The sequence below is a fragment of the Colias philodice genome, chromosome 6 (assembly GCF_061535455.1).
Source record: "Colias philodice isolate Cphi_HAF_F1 chromosome 6, ilColPhil1 Martin Lab GWU primary, whole genome shotgun sequence".
NCBI classification, from domain to species: domain Eukaryota; kingdom Metazoa; phylum Arthropoda; class Insecta; order Lepidoptera; family Pieridae; genus Colias; species Colias philodice.
This window is the reverse complement of record NC_143091.1, coordinates 11351838-11364543: the sequence shown is the minus strand read 5'-3', so window position 1 is coordinate 11364543 and position 12706 is coordinate 11351838. Positions and strand designations below refer to the sequence as shown.

Sequence of the window (12706 nt, the reverse complement as noted above, 5' to 3'; positions counted from 1 at the left end):
CTTTGATATGTGAAGTTTTTACTACTACATACTTCATCGAACCTGCCTGCCTTACAACAGTACTATTTCCAGTGTGGAAGGATGATTAAGGTATAAGTGTTTGTCTAGCGCCATCATTCACTGGAAATGATGCTCCTATAAGCTATAAAACATCATGGTAACCACTTGGATGTAAGTTGCCACAGTTCGTATTGCAGATGAGCACATATATTATCTTACTTTTTACTCGAGTAAGAATAGTCTATTCATTCATACGTGTTCTTGTACGTATTTTAGTCTCATTGTACATACTTATTGTTACAATATAGATCTATCGAATGTAAGTCTATTTTATAGCTATAAATGCAGTGGAATGCAGGTGAGAGTGATTGGGATAAAGCCAAATTTCGACTGCCGGGCGATCTAAGTTAGTACATAATTAATTGACTAACGATTTCGTTTACTTCTTATTTACCATTACCATTTTATCCATATTTCATCCATGCAAATTCGAAAAGCAGAACATAATTCTAATTTATAAAAGGGTACATATCAGTCATAAATATTCATTTTCGATTTAATTTTATATAGGACCAATGAAACGTTTCGAAGCTTGCGTTTGACATTGACATTGACATTGAAAGGAAAACACAGGGGCCAAGGTTGCCCAAAATTCAAATGCGTTACATACCGGATCACGGAATTTCCGTGACTAAAGCAATTTTGATATCAAATTATGCTCGCAAATCGATATCATTATGTTGGTACACGAACACAAAATGCGATGTAACTTTGTGGCGTGATTATTTACGTATTTATTCTATAACTATGTTCTATCTATAGAAGAAATAGAAAGTTAGGGTCTAATGTACTTTTAATAACTTTCTAAACAAAAAAGTTTGAAGTATGTAAACTTTTGTTAACTAAAAGAAGTCAGAAATAATTATTTTCGCGATATACTAGAACAAAAAATAGATTTCATTCCGTTCGAATAAAAATTGTCAATAATGTAATGTATCTGAAAGATCTGAAACTAAATTAGTTACATACGAATATTATGTCAATTCTTAACCTCATTTTATGAAGTTGGTAAAATGATACAAGTATTATGCGAAGCGCGTAAGCTTTCAATGCTATCAATAAGCTTTAAATTTCAAGTGCGCGGGAAAGACACTGTCGGTCGTTCAATTTTATTTTTACACGCCACTAAATACCGTTATGCAAGGTCGCGGGCCTCTGTCACTGCCAAGGCCTTCCAGAATCTTCATAGCCAACTTTTTTTTTCATCATAATCTACACTTCCAAAAATATTAGGTACTTAATTTGTTTTGATTTATGAATGAACAGATCATAGATGATAGACTACGTTTATGTACCTACTTACCTTTAAAACTTCTATGTTCTTATTTCAAAATTTTATAAGTTGATAAATAAATATAAGAAGTGATTAATAAACTAAAATAACACGGTAATTATAAAATAAATCCTCAGTAATCTTTATATTTTGCAGAACAATTATTAACATAATAAGTAAGGGTTTTATTTTTATGGCTTCCACACTCCCCTAAGCTCGAACACTCTGTTTATAGGTCAGGACTCAGGAATGTAAGGTCAAGGACGTTTTATTCAAAGGTTTTTTAACTAAACAACCACACACCATAAAAAGTAGCGTATATAATATATTTAGCGTATAAAAATATCACAAGTATAAAATATACAAGGAAATGTAGACTTTATCGGTGAAACTTTAGAAATTTAAAAATGTGAATAGTCAAAACTCAAACCGTCAAACGTCAACTTCATGGCATAAGCATTAAGCCGAATAGGGATGTTACTCTAATTGGTTACCGGAATTATTTAATTTAAATAGAATCACATACTTAGTATCGATTTTATTTTTCGATTGAAGTTATCTTTCACTTGTTCGTAAACGAAGTATAGTTTCTAACTATAAAAATACATATTTAATATAAAAAAATCATGTCAAATAACGTAAAGGTATTAAAAAAATGCTGCAGTTAATAAAACATGAAAAGTTTTACCTATTCCGATTTGGAAATTACCTATGTACCTATTACAAATACCTAACTTTAACAATCATAACAAGTATATAATTAATTTTTGAACAGTTTGTATCTATTTTTTAAGAAATATCGACATTATCACAGCCAATTTTTGATACGACAATGGATTTGGATTCTTTCCAATCGTACCTTAAAGTGTAAACATCGCTCTAATTTCGTCCCATGAGATCGTATTAGACTTATTCTAGATAATTATTCTCAAGAAAAAAAATGAAGGAAATATTAAAAAAAACTATGTAAATATTAAAAAAATATATGTTTTTTTTTATAAACTAGGTGTATAAACAGCATAGTAGTTTCAAATGAAAATACATACCTAGTTCAAAAATAATATTACCTAGGTATCCCATAACTTAAAAAGTTTTCTACCCCAAAAGTTTGGTAAGGGAGCTTCTTTCTCCCTAGGTATATTAAGTAAAAGTTTCTCAGACGCAATTTTGGAAATACATAAAATAATAACGAAAAGATAAAAACCCGTTCTTATTTCTTGGTGATGTGGAGGTGGCGGAATAAAGCACATAAAATACTGAGAATATGAATTAATATTGATAGTAGATCTTAGTAGCTTGTAATTCGATCCTTTCATTCATATGACGATTATCGGGGATCGAACAACGATTAATAGAGTAAGTGCAGACTTACTAAGCAGTCATTGTGCATCTCAGCAAGGCCAAGGCCACCAGCGGCAGGGCTGCGGTGCGGGCAGCGGGAAGCAATAGGCTTAACGTTCAGCGCACTGCCGTACCAACCATTCTACACCTCGCAGTCGACTCTGACGGTTGTACTAGTGCAAGGTAAGCGGTAGACAATTTTTAATTTATCCTACCGCCTCTCAATCCTAGGTTCGACTGCATCGCTTTAAGATTTCGATATCAATAACTGAGTGACAACTTAATTCGTTTCAAATTGTGCATCGATAACTTCAAGTGTACTGATTCTGATAAGGTGATAATACCGCGGTTCGAAAAGTTCGTGTTACATTCAAATATACCGCGCTAAGGTAACTAGTGTCATCGAAGAGCGGTAGGTTTCCCTCCGAAAAGTTTTGAAGCGGTTCCCGAAGGGCGGGAAGCGTGATCCGCGTGCGTGCGTGCTGGGAATCGATCGGGCCACCCCTCGCCCTCGCCGCTCCCTACACAGACACATTCATTTGGACAAAATATCATTCCATCATTGCATTTAGATTCCTGCGTTAATTTTATTTATTTGCCGTAGTTTTTAGTGATTTAGTGCATGTTTTAGTCACTAGTTTTATCATATAAAAAATTGTGAAAATGGGTGGTTGTGCAACGAAAGAAAATAAAGAAAACAAACCGGCAGATGAATCCGATGGGTGCGTATGTCCGGCCGGCATTCATTTTCAATGCCCGCTGACTAAAGCGATATATTATCCATTATAATATCAACTAGCTAGCTGAAATTATTCACCTAGAACGCCATAAAATCATCTTCTATTGCGATATTCATCAACATCATTAATCATCATTATTAAAAATATAGGTATACTTTTGCTAGGAAAATTGCATAGGTGCTTAGATATAAACTAAATATTATTATTAAAACCTTTTAATGCTTATATCGGAACCTAGTAATTATTACTTAAAATTGTATTTTTGTATCAGAGCTCAGCTCATCTTAAAATAATAGTAAAAACGATTTAAAAGTGATTAAAAAATAGATAAAGATTTTTAGAAAAACAGTGATCTAGTAGATTTAATTTGTTAAATTGTAAGCTAAACGGTATAAAATATACGAGAATTAAAAATTTTAAATCTTGGAATAAAAATTTGCATGTGTATGTGTCGGCCCTATCAAATGTATACATGCATAGGTAGGTACAGGAGCTACGTAATCGAATTTTTCGCAGAACAATGGAGTACTTGTTACTTGACGATGTTTTAACGAGTGTATATCTCAAATTTAAATGAATACAATTAGGTAATAAGAAACTTGCGATAACACGATCGCCAGTACGTAATGAGTGGGAGGCTACCGGCTGCGCGCAGCCAAGCAGCACCGTTGCGCAGTAAGCTTACAAATACGTTCGACTTGCGCGCGGCCAAAGCGACCTCTGCCTAAATTACGTAATTCTACAAAATTTCCAGCACCTCTTGGGTGTGTTCGAGGAGCTATTGTAGCTTCGGCATTCCGTGTGTGTGACATCTCATAGTTTCCTAGTTATTAGACCCTATACACCCCATAGTAGACTTAGTTCCGAATCATCATGAATTATAAATTGAAAGTCACGATTCCCATTGTGGTTTGTGGCGGTGCTGTTCTAGCGTATTACCTCATAAGACGGTGTGTATTTTTCCTAACTAATCTTTTATAAAATATTCCCATTTGTGACTAATACTTACCTTTATAATGGGTGGTTTCCATATTATGTATTTGTATTTATATTAATTAATAAAAATTCCGGAAATATAAAATAAATCTTGGAAAATCCCGTGAAAAGCACATCCCTACGCGCGGTATTTCCCAAAAATTTGAATTTATTTTGACATAACTGTCAATCGGTCGATTTGGCGTCGAATATTTGATTTATTTCTATTTTCTGTCTAGTTGGTTTTTTATTCGAATAACTATTATAAATTATAATTCGTAGTTAAATAATTATTAACTAAAAAATGTGTACGAGAGCGACTTGCGCTGCGTTAAAAGCGTAAGAAAATAAAGAATACTCGTGTTCTTTTCAAAATATGCGTTTTTTAAATTTTCATACTTTCTTCTTTTTACAGGAAAGCAGCAGCTATGGTGGACGCCGCAACTATTGAGAAATTGGAGGCTGGTTTCAGCAAACTCCAGGCTTCTGACTCCAAGTCGTTGCTGAAGAAGTACTTGACCAAGGAAGTTTTCGATGCTCTAAAGAACAAGAAGACCTCCTTCGGATCAACTCTCTTGGATTGCATCCAGTCAGGTTTGTGATTTGTGTTTCTTATTAGAAAAATGAATTAAAGTTACGTAATTCCGATTTTTATATAATATTTAAACAACTTTCACACATTTTCGCTCTATCCATCGAAAATATCATGAAATATATTTATGAAATAAAAAGTGATTCACGTTTTAAATTTTTTATTTTAATACATACATGTACTTAGTTTGAGCAAGCAAGCTTTTTCGTATTTTTATTCTTGTTAAGAAAATATAAATTAATATTTTTTGCAACTTTGAATAATTTTATTTGTATCAGCAATGATGTAAGCACAGGATTAGTATTTATACCAATAAATAATACTATTTGTCATAGATAAAAGATTGTTCAATACATAATCTGATAAAAGTATTGATATGATGGCAAGCTTTGGTTATCACAACCACATTAAGTATATAATAATATAATGCCAATATAATTTTTATAGTTACCTACATATTTTAAAAAGGAGCATTATTTTACAATTATACTTTTTTTTACTTTCATGGATAAGATTGCTAATTCCAATAAGAATCTGGTAACATAACATTGCAATAATTTTAATTAAGATTTAAATATTAATTGAATACTATTGTGTTTCAGGTGTTGAGAACTTAGACTCTGGTGTTGGAATCTATGCCCCAGATGCTGAGGCATACACCGTCTTCGCTGACCTCTTCGACCCCATCATCGAAGACTACCACAATGGTTTCAAGAAGACCGACAAGCACCCCCCCAAGAACTGGGGTGATGTAGAGTCCCTCGGAAACTTGGACCCCAACAGTGAATTCATCGTCTCTACCCGTGTGCGATGCGGCCGTTCCATGGAGGGCTACCCCTTCAACCCTTGCCTAACTGAAGCCCAGTACAAGGAGATGGAAGACAAAGTCTCCTCCACCCTCTCCGGCCTCGAAGGTGAACTCAAGGGTACCTTCTACCCACTCACCGGAATGTCCAAGGAGACCCAGCAGAAGTTGATCGACGACCACTTCCTCTTCAAGGAGGGTGACAGATTCCTCCAGGCCGCCAACGCCTGCCGCTTCTGGCCCACCGGCCGTGGTATCTACCACAACGAGAACAAGACCTTCCTGGTGTGGTGCAACGAGGAGGACCACCTCCGCATCATCTCCATGCAGATGGGCGGTGACCTGAAGCAGGTGTACAAGAGGCTCGTGACCGCCGTCAACGACATCGAGAAGAGGATCCCGTTCTCGCACAACGACCGCCTGGGCTTCCTCACCTTCTGCCCCACCAACCTGGGCACCACCGTGCGCGCCTCCGTGCACATCAAGCTGCCCAAGCTGGCCGCCGACAAGGCCAAGCTCGAGGAGGTCGCCTCCAAGTACCACTTGCAAGTGCGCGGAACCCGCGGCGAGCACACCGAGGCCGAGGGAGGCGTCTACGACATCTCCAACAAGAGGCGCATGGGACTCACCGAGTACGACGCCGTCAAGGAGATGTACGACGGCATCGCTGAACTGATCAAAATCGAGAAGTCCCTGTAAGCTTCGATCTCGCTATCAGTATTTTTTGTATTTATCGTTTTTCATAAGTATTGAATGTTGTGGGTTGCCGGGCGAACTAGTCAGCGGCGCCGTAAGGGCGACCGGGCACGCGGGCGGCCCATTATACTGTTTTTCTTATTAAAGTATTTTCTATAAGGAAATGGAAAATAAAGACAGCTAGCATTAAGACAATGATGCCTTTTATTTATCACCCATTTTAAGTACATTCTACAATTGCTACGATTTGAACTTCTATAGCTTCAAATATAAAAAAGAGAATATATTTTTGTGACAAAGTCGACAGAACTCTGCTATATTGTTATTTGTTATCTATATACTAATATTATAAAGAGGAAAGGTTTGTATGTATGTATGTATGGTTTTCACGCATAAACTACTGGACCGATTTTGATGAAATTTGGCACAGATAATCTTTAGACCCTGAGAAAGAACATAGGCTACCTTTTATTGCGAAATATGTACCACGGGCGAAGTCGGGGCGGACCACTAGTAGTTCATAAATCATTTAACCAGATTAAAGTATTAAGAAAACAAAAAACCATTATCAAGTTATATATTTTGAAAGCTGTTACTAGGCTTCCGATTAAACTATGACACAAAAATATTTACATATGGAGACCTACCTATACAAACATGACTCAACTTATATTACTCAGTAGTCGTTCGGTTCGCATTCCTTAATGAGAATTAATATTTGTTGCGAGAATTAATTTCTTCCTATATTTCATATTTCGAGAATGTAATCTGAAACTCGAATGAAATATGTAGCGTATTTACATTTTTACATGACGTAGGTACATTACTCACCTGGGTCATAAATCGTTTTAAATATGCTAAGATTTTGCAATATGTAGGTAATAGACTAATAGGATAGTTTCAGTTTCCAGGACATTTGTATATCACTAGGTTTAATTTGAAAACGCGAGTGAAGCCGCGCGCGGAAAGGTAGTTGTTAAATAAAACTATCCCCTATAACAGAAAAAGGAAATTACTACAGTCACTTCATTAGTATATAGTATATTATAATGTTTTTAATTTTCAGGACTTTTCCAGATCATACAACTAGCTGTTTCGCATGGTTTCGCCCGGGAACGAAACCACGGGCAGAAGCTAGTATTTCTATATAGCTTATATTGTGTTATTAATTATTATCGTGTTAAATAAGCTACAGCACTTCCAAGTTTTATCAAAACTCGTTCAGTGCTTTTTGCGTGAAAGGACAAAATAATATACCTAATATATCCTCACAAAATTTCACGCACAAAGTTTCAACTTTCGACGGTTTCAAAGTGGTTTCAAAGTTTCAAACTAAAGGCTAAAGCTGTTATTAATGGAAACTAGAGCGCCATCTTATTTTTGTAAATAAATTCTAAGTTTCTTTAAAGTGGCTCTAGATGGCTCTTCTTTAAATTTTATAATTTACGATCGGAAATTCTGGGAGAAGTCTTATCAGATAACTCAAGAAAAATACGAAATTAAGAAAATTGAACAAAAACCCATACATTAAACGTGCATTAAACTAGGTCCTTCACAGAGGTCCTTTCTATTGTTACTAATTACTGTGTCCCGTGACATATTTTTATTATCTGTGACTCGTGACAGCTTTCAACACTCTTGACGTTGACATTGACAAAATACAAATTTGAAAATTGAAATTACAAATTATCACATCACACTGTTTTTAAAAATACAAAACGCGCCAGTGTTATTTATTAAAAATTAGTTCAGTGTTTCTAGATACCCAATTTTCAAAATATACATTTCACAATGTCGACACCAAAAGTTGAAAAAGATCTTCATTTACCACTCTCAAGAGTTAAAACTATTATGAAAAGTTCCCCTGAAGTAGACGCGGTTGGCGCTGAACCCTTATATTTAGTAACAAAAGTAACAGTAAGTATCAAACAACACTATCAAACCCTAAATTCCATTACATTTTACATCAATCTACTTAAACTTATCATCGGTTATTCACAGGAAATGTTCGTAACAGACTTGGCAAAGCGAGCATTCAAAAACAGCAAAAATAACTTCCTTGAATACAAGCACATAGCTGAAGTCGTTCAAGAAGACGACACGTTGGACTTCTTACGTGAAATCATACCAAGAAAGATAACAGTTAGACAATTTAAGGAGTTAATGGCGAAAAAGGCGGCAAAAGCGAATTCTGACGATTCCAGTGAGGAATCAAGTGAAGAGGAAAGTAGCGAAGAAAGTTCTGAAGATAACAATCAAGAATGACATTAGGATTAGCTAGAATATAATTTAATTAAGTTATTTGTTAGTTACGTATGAATTTGTAATGAAATGGAAGTTATACTTAACTTATATGACTAAATAGAAAACTGTACTCTTCACACCATGCTACCTTACATAAATATGTTTACAGTTACATACAAATAATTTATTGGTTAATTAATATCATCAAACATGAATTATTAATATAATTGGTGTATGATGGTGATACTCTTTACTCTTACAAAAGTCACAGCTGTTTTATATTCATACTAGAATCCTGTTGTAGTTTCCATGTCTGTATCACTTGGAATATTGTAAAATAATCCTTGCCCATAAAATAATTTTCAAAAGCGCTTTGAGCAGTCTGCCAATTTTATAATACTTGAAGCAATAACAACTACCTAAATTCTAAAATACTAGATGTTTTTTGTAAGATGAACGTTTTTTGAACCAGTAGAATTGTGATGAGCTAAAATACATAATGGAATAGTATAAAGCATGTTATACTGTATTATTTTTTTTTACAATAATGATTTGTATATGCATTCTCATTAATATCGAATTTGTTATAAGTAATGTGTGAAACCAATCTCAATTCATCAAAAAATGTTATGATTTTTTAAATAAATTTAAAACTTGGTGAACTTTTTTTATTTGTTATTTTGTCCCATTCATTATAATCTTCACTTTCTTTGATGAAAAGCGTCGTAACTCCTTATACATATATGACGCTATTTCCTCCACTAATTTCAAGAATACATACTTCATAATTCATATAATATTTACTCCTTTGAACAAATGTTATAAATGAGAAAGAGAAATATATAATTAACCTAAAAGTTGACGGCTATATCCATTCATGCCTTAACTAGTTAGTTGAAAGTATCACATATAAATATGTAGTAAAATCATTAACTGTAACGTTTGCTATTTAAAACTCTCAGGGTGGATATATTTTCAGTATGGTTACGTTATTTGTAATGATTGTCGATACTATTTAAATAAAAAAGTTTTAAATTGCTTTTAATAATAATAATAAATATTACTTATAAGCAATTTTATGGCATAAAATAATGATAATGCCTCGAATCAATTTGTTAATTTATATTTAGGTTTAACATCAATTTATATTTTATATAACTTTTTTCTGTAAGTCTGTATGTACCTACATATTATCTCAATGGCCTAGACCGATTTTTTAGTTTTTGATAATTTCGGTTTGATACCTACCCAATAGCATAAAAGGTTTTATTGTTTGTATGCAAATTAAAAAAAAACTTAAAAGTCGTACAGGGACGGACAGTTAGACAGTTATATTTTCATCCTTGAGTTAAACTTAATAATACTATTTACAAAACTACCTTTGCCTAAGTGCGATGACTATCTCTTAAATAATTGCATGCTTTTATCGAGTGTTGCACTCAATTATTGATTTGATTACCTACAATGATATTTCCCAACTTATCAATTATGAAATATTGCCGTCTAAACTTTTAAGTACATAAAATTATCTTTAATTACAAGTAGGCTTTTATGACCGTGTCAAATACTTATATAGACATTTTTGAACATTCCTCTGGGTATAGGTATTCTGTTATATTATTATCTGTTCGTTAAGATAATAATGTGTGAAAAAGAGAAGTCGAAAATGTTTAGCAGGCCATCAGTGATAATATGATCAGCATATGATCTTTTGAAAGATGCCTTTTGTGTTTTACATTATTGGTCACACCTTTGGTCTAATGTTATCAATTATCGTAGTACTCGTAGTATCGGGCGATAGCTGGTATCAATACTAGTATAATATTATATTATCTGTGGTAACAATTTATTGTTCATCCTAACTCTGAAGTCTAATTATAGAGCCAAAACCACTTCCCGAAGGTGGATGAAGTTCTTGCTAATGGCTTCATGGACATTTTCACACAATATTAACAGCAATTTAAAATTTTATCATTGTGTCTGAAGGTTAGTGTCGAGGCTACAAATGGAGATCATGGTCTTTTTGAGGTTAACTACTTATAGGTTCAACTGACGACATAAATTATTTTTATGCTCTATTATTCTAGAGCCTTCTATTCACTATTATTTTTAATACTGTGGTTATTTTTTAAGTGCAATCAATATAATTGACTTGAAACACAAGTTTTAAAATGGCGGTCAATCTCTGTTGAGATTAGTAGGCTAGAACTAGTAGCTACGCAATAAGATTACCTATATACAATTAATGTACTCGCAATAACATCTCTTATCTCTATTCCATCACTGCAACCACAGATCACTATATATATGAGTAAAATTCCTTTTTAAATCGGCCCTCAATATACCATAATACCCTCCTGTAAATATCGGCTACTATATACATAAATAATTGCTCTTATTAAAACCGATAACAAATCTCCCTCTGATATGTGGATTTTAAGCAGCTGAGATTTTAGTCGAGATCTTTCAGTATCGAGCAAAGTAGGTCGCCATAATTTTAAAGATACCCTGCTCTACAAGCCATTCTTCTTTTATTCCGAGTGGGCCAGTCATGAAGATATAATTTCGCAATGCGCTAATCATAACATCAAAACTGCCTAACTATATGGTGACATAAAAATGTAGGTATTCTTTTTTTAATATATATTTTTTTTTCTAGCCTAGCTATTGCTATATTGTTGTAACCACAAATCTCGTAAATCAGGGACTTTAATGAAGGAAACAATATGAAATCATCTTCTGAGTTGAGTCCTCTGTTTTAATTTTGTTTTCGAAATATACTTACATGAAAATATAAACGACTATATTCTGCGTTTGCACTATAAAACATATATACTTATGTAATTTTCCACAACGTTTAGCTATTATTACAATGGATAATACGTGAGCACAAAGTATATATCAAGGTGACCACGTAGTCTAACTTTTCTATTTTCTTCCTACATTACTAAAACAGAGCCGTCTAAACAAGCCTGGCCTACATTATTATGAAATATGTATTGCGAAAATGGTAAACATTGTTTTAAGAAATAAAAAAGTAAATATCCAAATCACTTATTAGCTTAGAGCAAAATAAACGGAGCCAAAGTGTCGTCATAAGTCTTATGTTCTTAGTGATGTCGTATATTTTTTGTTGTGCAAAATATATGTATAGGATATTTATCTGCTGTAAATAATATTTAAGGTATCTAAAGTTACAAGCCGTTCGCCTCGGTTTAATGTAGATTGTTGGGCTACAGAATACCCAGTACCCATCCGTTATTAGGTAATAGTAAATACCTACAATGATACTTATTATGAATTTCATGCAAAAGAGAATCATAGAGCATTGGTGACACTATTTTCACGATATTATAGCCAATCGTGGAGCAGAAAATGGTGAAATGTTAATCAATGTATAGTTGCCTATAATCATTGCTCCATGGTCTATATTATGATCATAATAATAATTAAAGTATAAAGCGGGTGAGTGGCACATTTTCTTTCAGGTAGAGTCCGAGGACTATAAAATATAAGTATTTCTGGCATTACTTCTTTATTTTGCAGATAATGTGAAGACGTTAGTGGCTCATGGTTTTTACTTTTTATAGATTTCGTTAAAAACTACACTTTTTATCTGGATAGGTACCATGCGAGAAAATCCGCAGCCTGAAGTTTGTAATATTATTTATCTAGCTAATATACTATTTACTTCATAAATATATTGTAATAACTAATAAGACAATCCATTAAAATCAAATGACACTAATTATGTTCTTACAAGCACACAGCGCTAATGGACACAATCTAACTATAATTTATCTTTGAAATACTAGTCTACTACAGTCTACAATTAGGTACTTGCAGAAGATGCAATTATGTACTAAGTTTCCGTTGGTTGGTACAACTGCAGTGATTCGTGACGGTTGCAACTTGCAATGCATGCAGTGTCCGCTTGCATTCATATTGCTACATTAAAAATTAAAATAATATTATACAGA

General features: G+C 33.7%; 2 protein-coding genes across 5 annotated transcripts; both read left to right on the top strand.

Annotated features, from left to right (window-relative positions):
* Window positions 1-2724: 2724 nt before the first annotated feature.
* Window positions 2725-6677, top strand: LOC149488065 (arginine kinase). 4 transcript variants are annotated; one of them, XM_089696918.1, is made up of 3 exons: window positions 2725-2857; window positions 4805-4983; window positions 5584-6677. In XM_089696918.1, exons 2-3 carry the CDS (start codon window positions 4818-4820, stop codon window positions 6483-6485), a joined length of 1068 nt encoding a protein of 355 aa, XP_089553044.1. In that variant the 5' UTR covers window positions 2725-2857; window positions 4805-4817; the 3' UTR covers window positions 6486-6677. The 4 variants fall into 4 exon arrangements, with proteins under 4 accessions (XP_089553044.1, XP_089553043.1, XP_089553045.1 ...); XM_089696917.1 differs by lacking the exon at window positions 2725-2857 and adding an exon at window positions 3244-3396; XM_089696919.1 differs by lacking the exon at window positions 2725-2857 and adding an exon at window positions 4087-4215.
* A 1397-nt stretch (window positions 6678-8074) lies between these two features.
* Chrac-16 (chromatin accessibility complex protein 1) lies at window positions 8075-9384 on the top strand. The gene is made up of 2 exons (XM_089696943.1): window positions 8075-8399; window positions 8484-9384. The coding sequence occupies exons 1-2, from the start codon at window positions 8274-8276 to the stop codon at window positions 8745-8747; spliced, it is 390 nt and encodes a 129-aa protein (XP_089553069.1). The 5' UTR covers window positions 8075-8273; the 3' UTR covers window positions 8748-9384.
* The last annotated feature ends 3322 nt before the right edge of the window (window positions 9385-12706 follow it).

Excerpts from the sequence above, each read along its gene's own strand:
- LOC149488065 (XM_089696916.1), top strand. The coding sequence starts at position 4,288 with ATGAATTATAAATTGAAAGTCACGATTCCCATTGTGGTTTGTGGCGGT. Across the intron at positions 4,365-4,804 it reads GCGTATTACCTCATAAGACG|GAAAGCAGCAGCTATGGTGG; the intron begins GTGTGTATTTTT and ends TTCTTTTTACAG. Across the intron at positions 4,984-5,583 it reads CTTGGATTGCATCCAGTCAG|GTGTTGAGAACTTAGACTCT; the intron begins GTTTGTGATTTG and ends ATTGTGTTTCAG.
- Chrac-16 (XM_089696943.1), top strand. The coding sequence starts at position 8,274 with ATGTCGACACCAAAAGTTGAAAAAGATCTTCATTTACCACTCTCAAGA. Across the intron at positions 8,400-8,483 it reads ATTTAGTAACAAAAGTAACA|GAAATGTTCGTAACAGACTT; the intron begins GTAAGTATCAAA and ends GGTTATTCACAG.